This window comes from Oncorhynchus clarkii, chromosome 13 (assembly GCF_045791955.1).
Source record: "Oncorhynchus clarkii lewisi isolate Uvic-CL-2024 chromosome 13, UVic_Ocla_1.0, whole genome shotgun sequence".
Taxonomy (NCBI): Eukaryota; Metazoa; Chordata; class Actinopteri; order Salmoniformes; family Salmonidae; genus Oncorhynchus; species Oncorhynchus clarkii.
In genome coordinates, this window is record NC_092159.1 from 15,942,561 (window position 1) to 15,959,730 (window position 17,170).

The 17,170-nt window shown below is 42.9% G+C and overlaps 2 protein-coding genes across 2 annotated transcripts in view; one reads left to right on the forward strand and one right to left on the reverse strand.

Moving 5' to 3' along the window:
• Positions 1-11,472, reverse strand: part of LOC139423506 (transcription factor SPT20 homolog) — a 16,374-nt gene extending 4,902 nt beyond the window's left edge. The window contains exons 1-4 of the mRNA XM_071175114.1: positions 11,467-11,472; positions 10,278-10,421; positions 9,787-10,006; positions 3-966 (exon numbers count right to left, since the gene is read on the reverse strand). Coding sequence (XP_071031215.1) covers positions 3-966; positions 9,787-10,006; positions 10,278-10,421; positions 11,467-11,472 — 1,334 coding nt within the window. The remainder of the gene's footprint in view (positions 1-2; positions 967-9,786; positions 10,007-10,277; positions 10,422-11,466) is intronic.
• Positions 1-17,170, forward strand: part of LOC139424506 (myb/SANT-like DNA-binding domain-containing protein 4) — a 1,073,247-nt gene that overhangs the window by 957,982 nt on the left and 98,095 nt on the right. The gene's annotated exons all lie outside the window — the stretch shown is intronic.

The following is a 17,170-nucleotide window of genomic DNA, read 5'->3' on the forward strand; positions in this document are numbered from 1 at the left end:
GCCGAGTTGCAGCGGCTTGTTGCTTCTGGACCATTTTAGCTGGATACCACACGTCATGAGGCTGCTGGGGAATGGGGGCCAGTTGCCACACTTGCTGAAGCATGGCAGCCGGTTGCTTATGCAGCTGGGGCATTTGAGCGGAATGCAACAGTTGTGGTGGAATGGCGGTCAGATCCTTCTGCAGTTGACGCATAGAGACTGGTTGCTCCTGGGGAAATTGAGCTGGATGCCACATTTGCTGAGGCTGGGGCATGGCGGTTAGGTCAATCTGCTGCTGAGGTTCAGTGGCGGGTTGCTTCTGCTGCTGGGGCTTTTGAGCTGGATACCACACTTGCTGGGGCATGGCAGTCAGTTGCTTCTGCGGCTTTTGAGCTGGATGCAACACTTGCTGAGGTTGCTGGCTTATAGCGGCCGGTTCCTTCTGCTGCTGAGGTTCAGTAGCTGGTTGCTTTTGCTCCTGGGGAAATTGAGCTGGATGCCACACTTGCTGGTGAATGGTGGCTGGTTGCTTCTGCTGCATTTGAGCTGGATACCATGTTTGCTGCGGCATAGCTGTTGGTTGTTTCTGCGGTATATCCATTGGAGTCGGTTGCTTCTGGGGCATGGTGGTCAGTTCCGTCTGCTGCTGAGGCCCAGTAGCTGGTTGCTTTTGCTGCTGGGGAATTTGAACTGGATACCACACTTGCTGAGGTAACTTGGGTATGGCCTGTTCCTTCTGATGCTGACGTTCAGTAGCTGGTTGCTTCTGGGGCATTTGAGCTGGATACAACACTGCTTGAGGCTGCTTAGGATAACTGGCCGGTAGAGTCTCCTGTTGGGTCATGGCGGCCAGTTGCTTTTCCTGCTGGGGCATTTGAGTTGGATACCACATTTTCGGAGGTGCCAGGGGCATGGGGGCCAGTTGCTTTTGCAGGATGGAGGCCAGATGTTTCTGTTGCTCTTCGGTCAGCTGCGCTCGCAATTGAGCTGTTGGAGAGATGTAATTTCCATATCCTTTAGACCTAAGTGAGCCTGCATAGAGACATACTGCATCAGAACCTGGTGCATGATAGCCATCACCTAGGTTAGAAACAAAGTAAAATGCCAGCCTTGGAAGTAATTGGAACTGCAACTGTTACTTGAAATTAATGTGTAGAAACTCACTTGATGTAGAACAGGTTATCCCGCCAATTAGCAGGCAACAAAACCAAGAAACTCTAAAAAAATATAGAAAATAAAAACATGTTATAAACCTGTAACACATGAAGGACAAGGGAAACAAACTAGAGCAATACTTTTAAAACCCTACCTGAAAGTGATTCCAATCATCACGGCCATTTTGCGCCTCGAAACCTCACCAGTAATCAGAACTAATGGCCGATATAAGCCCTAGTTTAATATCCCTTTTGCTGTATCTGGCAGACTTTTTGGTTGCTCCTTTTAAACAAATCCCAGACCCTTCTAATGTCATTGGCTAATTAAGGACAGCTGTAAGTCCCTGAACTACATTTGATTCCTAATTCCAAATTGACCGCTAAATCCTACACCCTGGACTAAACACATCTGTGAATCAGAAATGATTGAAAAGGTATAAGCAATATGGCCACAATTGCATCCAGCCTATCAGAAGTCAAGGTGAAGCAATTACCATATTGCTATAACCTATCGGATCGTTTCAAATGCCCATAAGTGACTAAGTGGTTGGGCTAGGGGTTGATTTGGAATTCAGAAATTTACTCAGGTGTGGTTGATTCTCTAATTGAGTTCCTGACAGGTTTGACAGCCCTTACTCTAAAGCACACGTCAAACTCATTTCACGGAGGGCCGAGTGTCTGTGGGTTTTTGCTCCTTCCTTGTAGGAAAAAACAAAAACCTACAGACACTAGGCCCTCCATGGACTGAGTTTGACACCCCTGCTCTAAAGTAGGAAACACATTTTTGTCTTGGCACTACATTGATCAGTTTAAATTATAGCTTGTACAAAATTCACTTGGTTCATTTGAAGATTAGAGGCTGAATGAGCAGTTAGGCACCATTATTTTACACATGCCTTCTTTAAAACCGTGTGTTTCATTCAGCATAGCAACATTAGATGGATAACAGTTTCATTTGCACAAAGTGCAACATCTTAGACAAATTCTGATTTCAGACAGACACCAATTAAACACTCATGTGATGATCTGAGTCTTTAATTTTTCAGAGGCAAACATACAGTAGGGCTCGTTTGAGTGGTAAGGCTAAAGCAACTGACTGTAGACCAAAGTCAAGAAGTAAAGTCAGGAGAGGTGCATCTGCAACAACCGAAATTCGGATACTAATGTCTTCCAACAGCAAGGCTCAGATCACCATGGCAGTGTTGCCATTGTTTATACAAGGCTTCCTTTATAATGTAAAAAAAACATGTCTCTAACACCCACTCACAAACTGAAATAATGTATGTGTACATTATACAATCAATAAATGAGAGAGAGCCTCAATCACATCATTCATTTATGCACTGTAGGCTACACATTAACTGCAGCAAATTGGTTCCTGTTTCAGTCATGTTTTTGGTCACGTGGGTTAAACATAAACACTAATGATTGGTTGACAATGGAGCCCCCACATGACAGGCGATGGCTGCAGGATGAAGTTGGTGAAGAGCAATTGCAGAAACTTGGAGTTTCTGCAGATTTTTGTAAAGTTCATGCAGTCGACATATAGACTCACTTCGGAAATGTTTTATCCCCAGAACGCAACAAACTTTGAAAGGCGGTGGTGTCATGACATTGGCCTGGGGGGTTGGTTTATGACAGTCATAAATACCTCTTCCGATCTCTAACCTACTGAGGTTACATTTTTTTAAAATCTTGGTTAACATAGAGATTCTGGGAGCATCAGTATGTGGGGGGAAATTAACTATATTCTGGTAATCCAAACAATTGAACATATGCAGCTGTACTTAATGAATATGATGTCAGTTCGATTGTCATCTGAGACATTCTCATCCATGATAAGATGACATAAACTCTGCAGTAGAAAGTCTATACATCAGAGTTATCAGATTCACATGGAATTGTTGTTCAATTTAAATGTTTGAATATGAAATGATTTGTGATGGGATGAAATGTGATTTTAGCTTCTAAAATGTGAGATGTGGGTTTTCATAAGTTAGGGCTGCTCACTCAGTGGCCCGCCCACGTGAAGAGACAGAGGTTGTAAACTATGACACGCACCCCTTTTCTCCCTTCCTATATAAAGCCTTGACGACAACATAACTTTCTGTTCCAATGAGGTAGGATGACGATCCTATGTCAGAATGGTTCAGATAAAACTACAGAACGAAGCCAACATCAGCATGAGCTTTGGTTGCGAATGCTATGAACTTTGAACTCTTATTCACAACAGAAGTGATACCTCCTAGCCGTTGAGTTAGCGACCGCAGCTGCAAACGCAGGTTAGGAAGGAACAGACAGAGTATCCCATCTACCACACAACGACGTTATTACAACTTGTCCAAGTGACCACCAGAGACATTCTTCAAAGGACAGAGGACTCGGTTTGGCCACGCGGTCTTCCATCTACCACCAACCTACTGAAGCACAGCTCTGAGTAAATATTTATTGCATTTTCAGTTTCCAAATGGGCGGTAATTTAGAATGCATAAGATACTGTATTTACGATAGCACAGCTTCGCCTTTGTTCCAGTCTCCCGCTCTTTTGCTCAAACCCAGCCCCTTTTCCTTTGTGTAACAAGCAGTCATATCTGTTCCGCCCACTAGGGACGTTTTCCTTTATGACGGCAATTTGTAATCAAGTTATGATTTAATTATGTGTATGTGTGATTCTGTGTGATTATTTAGTAAATAAATAATTAAACCCAATTTTGTATTGCTGATTCAACTTGTTAGCCAGGATTCTTGCAGATAACCAAGAATTTACAACTTTAAGATTATGAGACTGAAGTAAGATGACAATTAATGTTGACTACTATTGATGTAAAATATTACAATCTTTAAGAGTTTATTTGGAAGATAACAGCTCTATAAATATTATTTTGTGGTGCCCGACTCTAGTTAATTACATTTACATGATTAGCTCAATCAGGTGATATTAATTACAGAGAAATTATTTTATAGAATAGCATGTCATAGCAATTAATCCGGCATAGCCGACTTGACAATAGTGATCAGCTCGAAGGTGTCCACTGTCTCCATAAAATGTCTCCCTCATGTGGATGAAATAAAACACAAGACAACAACCCATCTCATCATCCTCTGACCGTCTATCCTACTTTGTGGAAGCACTTTTTCCAATGTCTCAACTTTGATTGCAGTACACATCCACAAACATATAAACTTGATTACAACTGTTTAGATAGCTATGCATATATCTCCAGCCCCCTTAAATCTGCCACAGTGTTTTCCCTATTCCGACTGATGTTTCCGCTTGCATTCCATCTCTGATAATTATACTTGATTCCAAGTCTGTGCCTTGAAAATGCCAATCTCCTTTTCTTCTCCTGTTTCTTTCAGCACAGCAGGCAGACAATCTGTTCTTTTTTCTGGTGTTTTATATTCACCCCGAGTGCTCCAATCATTCTGTACTTTATTGTACGGCCCTTAATGTCTAGAAATCTGCACTAACTCCCCTCTTCCACTGCTGTTGGCTGGCCTACTGTAACTGGAACACAAATGTATGTCACTTAAATCAGACCTGGGTTCAAATACTATTTAAAATATTTCAATTAATTTCACATACATTCAAAGTAAGTATTCTGATCTTTTATTTGAAAAGATAAGTAGTTAAATGTTATGTATTTGGAAATACACTTGGAAAGTGTTTGAAAAACTCAAAATCACACACAAATTTACACTCCAATGTATTAAATAAGTATTTCAAAATACTGTCAAATAATACAATTTGTATTATAACCCAGATATTATAACCCAGATACTGAAATACACATGTTTTTGAATACAGGTCTCACTTACACAAATATGTATTGTATTATACTGCATCATATTCTATTGTATTTGTTGTTTATTTGCGATTGCATTTGAAATCCTCAACGGTTATTTTTTCTGTAGACAGATTCCAATTCTTCTTTCTCTGTTAGACCCTCCAGGCCCTATTAGCCTACTGAGGTCAGTCAGTTGCGACAGCCATGGTTTCTCAAATGATTGCCTCGCCTGGTTTACCAACTACTTCTCTGATAGAGTTCAGTGTGTCAAATCGGAGGGCCTGTTGTCCGGATCTCTGACAGTCTCTATGGGTGTGCCACAGGGTTCAATTCTCGAGCAGACTCTCTTTTCTGTATACATCAATGATGTTGCTCTTGCTGCTGGTGAATCTCTGATCCACCTCTACGCAGACGACACCATTCTGTATACTTCTGGCCCCTCCTTGGACACTGTGTTAACTAACCTCCAGACGATGCCACAACTCTCCTTCTGTGGCCTCCAACTGCTCTTAAACGCAAGTGTAGCCTTTCCTTTCAGTTCTCTGCTGCCAATGACTGGAATGAATTGCAAAAATCGCTGAAGCTGGAGACCTATATTTCCCTCACTAACTTTAAGCATCAGCTATCTGAGCAGCTAACGGATCGCTGCAGCTGTACATAGCCCATCTGTAAATAGCCCACCCAATCTACCTACCTCATCCCCATATTGTTTTTATTTACTTTTCTGCTCTTTTGCACACCAGTTTTTCTACTTGCACAGCATCATCTGCTCATCTATCACTCCAGTGTTAATTTGCTAAACTGTAATTACTTCACTACTATGGCCTATTTATTTCCTTACCTCCCCACGCCATTTGCACACACTGTATATAGACTTTCTTTTTTTTCTATTGTGTTATTGACTGTACGCTTGTTTATTCCATGTTGTTGTTTGTGTCGCACTGCTTTGCTTTCTTGGCCAGGTCACAGTTGTAAATGATAACTTGTTCTCAACTAGCTTACCTGGTTAAATAAAGGTGAAATAAATCAAAAATGATAAACACCAGGAACGCACAATCCCTCCATCAGTGCTCAGACTGTCCGCAATAGGCTGAGAGAGGCTGGACTGAGGTCTTGTAGGCTTGTTGTAAAGCAGGTCCTCACCAGACATCACCGGCAACAACGTCGCCTATGGGCACAATCCCAGCATCGCTGGACCAGACAGGACTGGCAAAAAGTGCTCTTCACTGACGAGTCGCGGATTCGCATTTATCATTGAATGAATGAGTGTTACACAGAGGCCTGTACTCTGGAGCGGGATCGATTTGGAGGTGGAGGGTCCGTTATGTTCTGGGGCGGTGTGTCACAGCATCATCGGACTTAGCTTGTCACTGCAGGCAATCTCAACACTGTGTGTTATGTCCTCCTCCCTTATGTGGTAACCTTCCTGCAGGCTCATCCTGACATGACCCTCCAGCATGACAATACCACCAGCCATACTGCTCGTTCTGTGCGTGATTTCCTGCAAGACAGGAATGTCAGTGTTCGGTCATGGCAGGCGAAGAGCCCGGATCTCAATCCCATTGAGCACGTCTGGGACCTGTTGGATCGGAGGGTGAGGGCTAGGGTCATACCCCCTAGAAATGTCCGGGAACTTGCAGGTGCCTTGGTGGAAGAGTGGGGTAACATCTGACAGCAAGAACTGGCAAATCTGGTGCAGTCCATGAGGAGATGCACGGCAGTACTTAATGCAGCAGGTGGCAACACCAGATACTGTTACTTTTGATTTTGACTCCCCCTTTGTTCAGGGACACAATTCCAGTTCTGTTAGTCATGTCTGTAGAACTGTGGAACTCAGTTTGTGTCAGTTGTAGAATCTTATGTTCATACAAATATTTACACGTTAAGTTTGCTGGAAAAAAACACAGGACACTGAGAGGATGTTTATTTTTTTGCGGAGTTTATATTAACTTCAGTTGCAGTGAAATGATAAAAATCTATCTTTAAATTGTCTTGGGAACAGGAGTGGATAAATATTTCTATCAGCGTCTCGGGGAAAATGCCAATGCACGTGTAATGTGTCATCTTTGACACTTTTGCAAGCAGACAGCATTTCAACCACATAAAATACACACCCAAGACTAACTGAAGTTACCATTCTCAGCTTTCCATTTCCTTAAAATCTGTCAAAATGACATTTGGCACAGGACTAATGTTTCTACTGTGTTCTAGCATGCTACCTGGTCCTTAAATAATTGTACCTGTTAAGATGACTAATGCATTCATTCTATCAACGTAAGACATTTGTGAGCACTACTTTAGTCTTCTGGGGCAACATGTTATGACAGAAGAGAAGCTGCATGTATTAAACTGTAGTTGACAAATGGCCTACCTAATGTAAGCAGAAACGTGTCTAAATTAGGGGTGAAAGTAGCCATTAAGCCCAGTTATGGTGGATCAAACTGGACAGGTAGCCCACTTTAAATTGATTGACAGAGTCAATCAGACAACCATGAGATGCGAAACGGAGCCTGCGCATACCACAAAAACAGAAGAGGTTTACATGCCACAGTAGCCCATCTCCGGGGTACAAACTTTCTCAGGTTTTTGTAAAACAGGATTTGATGTTTACATGTCAACACAAAATAAATACTTCAGGATCCCGAATAACGGGATATTGATGTACATGTAAACGTGGTCAGTGGCTTTAACGTAGAGACAATCTTGGGATTTGTCAACCAGCAACAAAGATAAAAATAAATTATATATTTGAAATCCAAAAGATTAGGAACTGTGAACCACATTCCCTTTTACTACAAATTGCACTGGCAACCAACACAATATTTTATTGTTTTACAAGTAATGCAGGGTAGAATGAGCAGCAGCAATTCCCTGGCACGGCAGCAAAAACATACAGTGGAAGCTTAAAGAAAGTGTCAGCAACAACTCGGAATTGTCATCCAAAGGATGAATCTACCATTGCAATTCTGTTGATAGATGATTAATACACAGCTCAAAAAAATAAAGGGAACACTTAAACAACACACTGTAACTCCAAGTCAATCACACTTCTGTGAAATCAAACTGTCCACTTAGGAAGCAACACTGATTGACAATAAATTTCACATGCTGTTGTGCAAATGGAATAGACAACAGTTGGAAATTATAGACAATTAGCAAGACACCCCCAATAAAGGAGTGGTTCTGCAGGTGGGGACCACAGACCACTTCTCAGTTCCTATGCTTCCTGGCTGATTGAATGCTGGCGGTGCTTTCACTCTAGTGGTAGCATGAGACGTCTACAACCCACACAAGTGGCTCAGGTAGTGCAGCTCATCTAGAATGGCACATCAATGCGAGCTGTGGAAAGAAGGTTTACTGTGTCTGTCAGCGTAGTGTCAAGAGCATGGAGGCGCTACCAGGAGACAGGCCAGTACATCAGGAGACGTGGAAGAGGCCGTAGGATGACAACAACCCAGCAGCAGGACCGCTACCTCCACCTTTGTGCAAGGAGGAGCAGGAGGAGCACTGCCAGAGCCCTGCAAAATGACCTCCAGCAGGCCACAAATGTGCATATGTCTGCTCAAACGGTCAGAAACAGACTCCATGAGGGTGGTATGAGGGCCCGACGTCCACAGGTGGGGGTTGTGCTTACAGCCCAACACCGTGCAGGACGTTTTTCATTTGCCAGAGAACACCAAGATTGGCAAATTCGCCGCTGGCGCCCTGTGCTCTTCACAGATGAAAGCAGGTTCACACTAAGCACATGTGACAGACGTGACAGTCTGGAGACGCCGTGGAGAACGTTCTGCTGCCTGCAACATCCTCCAGCATGACTGGTTTGGCGGTGGGTCAGTCATAGTGTGAGGTGGCATTTCTTTGGGGGGCCGCACAGCCCTCCATGTGCTCGCCAGAGGTAGCCTGACTTCCATTAGGTACCGAGATGAGATCATCAGACCATATGAGACCATATGCTGGTGCGGTTGGCCCTGGGTTCCTCCTAATGCAAGACAATGCTAGACCTCATGTGGCTGGAGTGTGTCAGAAGTTCCTGCAAGAGGAAGGCATTGATGCTATGGACTGGCCCGCCCATTCCCCAGACCTGAATCCAATTGAGCACATCTGGGACATCATGTCTCGCTCCATCCACCAACGCCAAGTTGCACCACAGACTGTCCAGGAGTTGGCGGATGCTTTAGTCCAGGTCTGGGAGGAGATCCCTCAGGAGACCATCCGCCACCTCATCAGGAGCATGCCCAGGCGTTGTAGGGAGGTCATACAGGCACGTGGAGGCCACACACACTACTGAGCCTCATTTTGACTTGTTTTAAGGACATTACATCAAAGTTGGATCAGCCTGTGGTGTGGTTTTCCACTTTAATTTTGAGTGTGACTCCAAATCCAGACCTTCATGGGTTGATACATTTGATTTCCATTGATAATTTTTGTGTGATTTTGTTGTCAGCACATTCAACTATGTAAAGAAAAAAATATTTAATAAGAATATTTCATTCATTCAGATCTAGGATGTGTTATTTTAGTGTTCCCTTTATTTTTTTGAGCAGTTTACAAAGGATTTCAAAATCAGAACGCAAAGTGCAGGTGAGTGTAAAAGTTGCACATTACATTGCATCCCAGTAGCCGTTCCCTTGTGGCAGGGCTCCTTTAGCAGGTTGTGAGTTTTTAGCAGGTGGAGGAGATATGCTTGGTCAACATCACTACAGTCCTTGAGAGCATCTCCACTATCAAAATGGTATAAACTCCCCAGGGTTGTGGCAGGTTTGGGAGTAGACAGTTTTGCCATTCTCATAAAACCGATATGTAACTATATTGGGATAAGAACTGACTGTTCAATGATACTGCCTTAATGCCACTGGAGCTGACACATTGGGTGCTTTCATTGTCATCGTCAGACCCAAACTCCTGAGAAACATCACTGCTGCTAAAATCCATGTTGCTTGACGAGTTGGCCCTCCTGTTCAAGGCCTGTCGCTTCTGCCGAGGCAAGGGCACCTGCCGCTTCTGCCGAGGCAAGGGCGCTTGTCGCTTCAGCCAAGGCAAGGGCGCCTGTCGCTTCTTTCGAGGCAAGGGCGCCTGTCCCTTCTGCTGAGGCATTTGAAGCAGATGCCGCACTTGATGCACGGGAGCCAGTTGCTTCACAGGTATTTTGGCCAGTTGCCACACTTGCTGAGGCGTTGTGTGTGTGGCTGCTTCTTAGGCATTATGGGTGGCCCCTTGCGCGGCTCTGTGGCCGGTAGCTTCCACTGCCGAGGCACTGTAGCTGGTAGCTTCACCTAAGGTAGTTGGGCCAGTCGTGGCGCTTGATGAAGCATTGTGGCCAGTTGCTTCACCTAAGCTATTTTGGCCAATGCCACACTAGCCGAGGCATTATGGGTGGCAGCTTGCGAGGCACTGTGGCCGGTAGCTTCTGCTGCAGTGGTACTGTGGCCGGTAGCTTCTGCTGCAGTGGCACTGTGGCAAGTTGCTTCCACTGCATAGGCACTGTGGCCAGTTGCTTCCGCTGCCGAGACACGGGAGCCGGTTGCTTCACCTAAGGTATTTGGGCCAATCGTGGCACTTGAAGGATTGTGGCAAGTTGCTTCACCTAAGCTATTTGAGCCAATTGCCACACTTGCCGAGGCATTATGGGTGGCTGCTTCCGCTGCATTATGGGTGGTCAAGTGCACCTTTTAATTCATTGGCATTCTCTCAACCAGCTTTACCTGGAATGCTTTTCCAACAGTCTTGAAGAAGTTCCCACATTTGCTGAGCAATTGTTGGCTTCTTTTCCTTCACTCCGTGGTCCAACTCATGCCAAACCATCTCAATTGGGTTGAGGTCGGGTGATTGTGGAGGCCAGGTCTTCTGATGCAGCACTCCATCACTCGCCGTCTTGGTCAAATATGCCTTATACAGTCTGGAGGTGTGTTGGGCCATTGTCCTATTGAAAAACAAACGATAGTCCCACTAAGCACAAACCGGATGGGATGGGGTATCACAGCAGAATGTTGTGTTTGCCATTCTGGTAAAATGTGTCTTGAGTTCTAAATATATCACAGACAGTGTCACTAGCAAAGCACCATCACACCTCGTCCTCCATGCTTCAATATGGGAACCAGACATGCGGAGATTAACCATTCACCTACTCTACGTATCACAAAGACATGGCGGTTGGACCCAAAAATCTCACATTTGGACGCATTAGACCAAAGGACAGATTTCCACCGGTCTAATGTCCATTGCTTGTGTTTCTAGGCCCAAGCAAGTCTCTTCTTATTGGTGTCCTTTGATGGTGGTTTCTTTGCAGCAATTCGACCATGAAGGCCCGATTCACACGGTCTCCTCTGAACAGTTGATGTTGAGATGTGTCTGTTACTTGACCTCTGTGAAGCATTTATTTGGACTGCAATTTTTGAGTCTGGTCACTCTCATGAACTTATCCTCTTCCGCAGAGGTAACTCTGGGTCTTCCTTTCCTGTGGTGGTCCTCATGAGAGCCACTTTGATGATAGCGCTTGATGCACTTGAAGAAACTTTCAGTTCTTGAAATGTTCCGGATTGACTGACCTTCATGTCTTAAGGTAATGATGGACTGTCATTTCCCATTGCTTATTTGAACGGTTCTCACTATAATATGAACTTGGTCTTTTTTCCAAATAGGGCTATCTTCTGTATACCACCCCTACCTTGTCACAACACAACTGACGCATTAAGAAGGAATTCCACAAATGAACTATTTACAAGGCACACCTGCTAAAGCCAATTATTTTGTGCCCAAAAATGCATCCACTTTGAACACGCAGACCTTCCTCCACATGATCAGGCGACTTGATGAAAGGCGCCCTGTTAACCAGCTACACTTTTGATACAGCGGTGGTCAGTGCCATTTAAGATGAGGGAGGATGATTTTTTTCATGAGCATAGCCTTATTCCTATTCCAGTATATTGGATGACTCTCATTCATATTCCATTCACCCAGTTCAATATAACATTGATTGGTTTTTCCCTACACCCATCATGAGGTTGCTACAACCTAGCCTATGAATAAAAGTTTAGGTTGAGAGGTCGAGAGACAAATTTGAAGGGGACTGACAGTGGCACATGGACAGACAGTGACATTCAATGCCGCCTTGCACACTCTTGCCTGCATCTAGCTGATAAGGATGTAATCATTAGTCCAACCGTTACAAATTATAGTTTCTATTGGACAAATTCAGGTATGTTTATCCTTGTTTTGTTCCATTTGCGTCCGTTTAAGAAACGTTTTTTTAACAGAATCTGCTTAATGAATACACTCCTGATCATGCGTAAGCACAGTTCACTTTCATAGAAGCCATGTTGTATTCATTCTCGCATCTTTGCGCTCTCCTCCTCTCACCTCTTCCCTTAACTTGTGGACTTTAATTTCATAGTCAGCATAGCTGACTAACAAACATGTTAGTAAACCTTCTACAATCATGCAGTAACGTTACAGTGTACACCGGCGGGCCCTGGTGGGAATACATTTGTAAAACCAAAAGCTTACCTTGACTTGGAAGAGTTCCAGTGTTGTGTTGGAAAGTCATAGCCAGCTAGCTAACATAGCATCCCTCTGTTTGAGCAGGGTGTTTCAGTAGGCTAAACTAGCTAACCGCATTTGCTTGCTAAGTAACTGCAAGTGAACAACAACAAAAAACAATCTCTCTCTTTCTCTCTTTGCTTCTCCTTAATTTTGGAAGAAATTTGTTCAAACTACTCACCACATTTTATATACTGCAGTGCTAGCTAACTGTAGTTTATTCTTTCAGTACTAGATTCATTCTCTTTTCCTTTGATTGGGTGGACAAAATGTTGGTTCATGCAACGAAAGCTCTGATAGGTTGGAGGATGTTCTCCGGAAGTTGTCATAAGTACTGTGTAAGACTATGGAAGGGGGTGAGATCCATGAGCCTCCTAGGTTTTGTATTGAAGTCAATGTACCCAAAGGAGGATGGAAACTAGCTGTCCTCTAGCTACATCATGGTGCTACCCTACAGAGTGCTGTTGAGGCTACTGTAGACCTTCTTTGCAAAATAGTGTGTTTTAATAAATTATTTGGTAACATGATTATATTTTTGGTGTTGTTTTATCTAAAATTGATAACTTTTTAAATGTTTGGAAAATATTATTTGTGTAAAATTCACTGAGGAGGATGGTCCTCCCCTTCCTCCTCTGAAGAGCATCTACTGTTTTAATACCAATTGGTATTGAACGTCTTCACCCTTTCATTCTTCTTCATGAAACTGATCTCGGGCAGACGTTAACCCTCGGTTTTAATTCGCACCTTTTTCTGTTTATCCCACAGAATGATAGGGTTTCTTCAACAAAAAGTCTACAACATTTTCGGTAGCTTTGACCATTCTGCCATTCTGGCAACGAAAACTGCACACTCGCGCTGGTAGCTAGCTACTGCTTAGCAAGGAAAATTGAAATAAATTGCACTAACTGGACACAAAAATAAAGTTCTAAAACCAAGAAAACAATTTATAATCTATCGCCTCCGTCTCCTGTAATTTGAAGAAACTAATTTGAATTGAATAATATTCTAAAAATGCTCAACTATACCTTTTCACTCCTAATCTCTATCCAATAAGGTCACCAACTCACCAAGCTTCACAACCCCAATACAACACAGGTTCATTCTCTGATCCTAATCCTATGATTGGATGGACAACATGTCAGTTCATACAGCAAAAGCTTTGATTGGTTGAAGGTCGTTCTCTGGCAGTTGTGTTAATTAACATGTAGGTCTACGGAAGGAGGTGAGGCCGACGAGCCTCCTAGGTTTTGTATTGAAGTCAATGTAGCCAGATGAAAATGTAAGCTAACTGTCCTCCAGCTAAACCATGGTGCTACCCCAAAGAGTGCTGTCAAAGTAACCATAGACATGCATTGCAAAACAGTGTGTTTTAATAAATTATTTGGTGACATATGAATATACTTAGTATAGATTTATCTAAAAAACTTGAGAGCTGTTGATGACTGGAATAGTTTGTGGTGTCAGATAGTTGCTAGTGATCTCTCTCGCTCTCTCTCTCTCTCTCTCTCCACTCGAGTCTTTTCCTCAGAAGTCTGCCCTTGTCTCCAGATGTGGTAGCCCAAGGTTAAGACACGTCTGTATTCTGTTTTACACCTCAGACCCCTATATACACAGTCTAAAACCTACACCTCAACCAGCTTAGCATCTTTGCAAGACCAGATTTTTTTTTTTTAAGCAAACAATTCACACAGGTTCTGTAAAGGAGTGTACTTCACTGTTGCTAGTCATACAACTGGCCTCAACTCTGTAAGGTCAGAAACTCCAATTCCCTTGTGTTTTAACGACCGGCTATAGAGTGAAGTTGCACTCAGAGAACGGCAGGGAATATTGTACAGGGTCAATGTGCAAGGATGCTTCAAATAATTAGGCCTACTCATCTCTACCCTTAGGTGTGTAATAATAGCAGTGTAGTTACTAAAATGTCCAACAGGGTGTTTCAAAACCCCTCTTATATCAGTCATGGCTCAGACTGAACACTCTTTAAGATTATAAACATAAGGCCTTTGTATTAATAAGTGTATGGTTTTAACAAGTAGGACTATGGAAGCATCTCATACTACAAATACATAATTACAATATTATAGTTACTATATAGCACACTGCCACGTTGTCCCCTAGGGGAGTCATGCACTAACAAAACTGTCAGCTACTTTGTTTAAACTTTACAATGTATGCAAAATAAAATAAGCAGAGTTTTGTGTCTTTGGAATGAGCTAAGGGCCCATTATCTCTGTCTGTAATGAGCTAAGGGCCCATTATCTCTGTCTGTAATGAGCTAAGGGCTCCGTATCTCGGTCTGTAATGAGCTATGGGACACTTGTCTATGTCTGGAATGAGCTAAGGGCCACTTGTCTCTGCCTGGAATGAGCTAAGTTCCCCTTGTCTCTGTCTGTAACCGTGTCACTTTTGGCACTGGGAGAACCATAAAACATTTTGTCAAGATTACTATGTGGCTTGCACTGTATGTGATTTTCAGGATGAAAATGCACACTAAAACAGACCTGATCCTGCAGAAAAGTCTAGACTCTTAACATCTTTGTTTATTCAACCCAGGATTTTGTGGCAAATGTTTTCTCAAACTTTGTCCTCCTGCATTGAAACGCGTTCACAAAAATGGATGCTGGACCAGACATTGAAATTACACCCCACACTATCCAAGACAAACCCTTAAATCGTCAATCAGCAGTTGAAACCATAACCAAACAGTTGATACAAAACAAGGCGAGTGATTGGACTGGAGAAATATAACCAGTCTCAAATTCATAGACAGAGCAAATTCAAGGACTGACCATCCAGGATTTCAAAGCTATAGTTTTAACCATGTTTTGAGGCTATACAGTGGTTGTTTACATTTACTTTGTAAACATTGGAGTATAACAAGCTCATATTTTGGGTTCTGTATGGGGTTTGACAGTTGAAATAAGCTCATGAGGCATTTATAAGTTATATTCTTCAAGAATCAATGGGTACATATCATATCATTTATGTCAAAAAATGGATGTAGCAACTACAGATTGCCCCTTTAACACCAAGAACAGACCAGCAAGAGATTGACAACCAGATCAGTCTGCTACAGCAGAGGGCAATGGTATATCTCATTGTAACACACAACCAGGCCCCTGGTGTCAGCGCCAAGATATATAAATATATACATCAAGACATATTGGATTATCTACCATGTTTACCTTTTAATATGGCTTTACTCCCTGTCCACAGTCTGGAAATTGAAATCAGCCGATATCAGATGCAAGCTTGTATCTCTACAGTGCCTTGCGAAAGTATTCGGCCCCCTTGAACTTTGCGACCTTTTGCCACATTTCAGGCTTCAAACATAAAGATATAAAACTGTATTTTTTTGTGAAGAATCAACAACAAGTGGGACACAATCATGAAGTGGAACAACATTTATTGGATATTTCAAACTTTTTTAACAAATCAAAAACTGAAAAATTGGGCGTGCAAAATTATTCAGCTCCTTTACTTTCAGTGCAGCAAACTCTCTCCAGAAGTTCAGTGAGGATCTCTGAATGATCCAATGTTGACCTAAATGATTAATGATGATAAATACAATCCACCTGTGTGTAATCAAGTCTCCGTATAAATGCACCTGCACTGTGATAGTCTCAGAGGTCCGTTAAAAGCGCAGAGAGCATCATGAAGAACAAGGAACACACAAGGCAGGTCCGAGATACTGTTGTGAAGAAGTTTAAAGCCGGATTTGGATACAAAAAGATTTCCCAAGCTTTAAACATCCCAAGGAGCACTGTGCAAGCGATAATATTGAAATGGAAGGAGTATCAGACCACTGCAAATCTACCAAGACCTGGCCGTCCCTCTAAACTTTCAGCTCATACAAGGAGAAGACTGATCAGAGATGCAGCCAAGAGGCCCATGACCACTCTGGATGAACTGCAGAGATCTACAGCTGAGGTGGGAGACTCTGTCCATAGGACAACAATCAGTCGTATATTGAACAAATCTGGCCTTTATGGAAGAGTGGCAAGAAGAAAGCCATTTCTTAAAGATATCCATAAAAAGTGTTGTTTAAAGTTTGCCACAAGCCACCTGGGAGACACACCAAACATGTGGAAGAAGGTGCTCTGGTCAGATGAAACCAAAATTGAACTTTTTGGCAACAATGCAAAACGTTATGTTTGGCGTAAAAGCAACACAGCTGAACACACCATCCCCACTGTCAAACATGGTGGTGGCAGCATCATGGTATGGGCCTGCTTTTCTTCAGCAGGGACAGGGAAGATGGTTCAAATTGATGGGAAGATGGATGGAGCCAAATACAGGACCATTCTGGAAGAAAACCTGATGGAGTCTGCAAAAGACCTGAGACTGGGACGTAGATTTGTCTTCCAACAAGACAATGATCCAAAACATAAAGCAAAATCTACAATGGAATGGTTCAAAAATAAACATATCCAGGTGTTCGAATGGCCAAGTCAAAGTCCAGACCTGAATCCAATTGAGAATCTGTGGAAAGAACTGAAAACTGCTGTTCACAAATGCTCTCCATCCAACCTCACTGAGCTCGAACTGTTTTGCAAGGAGGAATGTGAAAAAATTTCAGTCTCTCGATGTGCAAAACTGATAGAGACATACCCCAAGCGGCTTACAGCTGTAATCGCAGCAAAAGGTGGCGCTACAAAGTATTAACTTAAGGGGGCTGAATAATTTTGCACGCCCAATTTTTCAGTTTTTGAT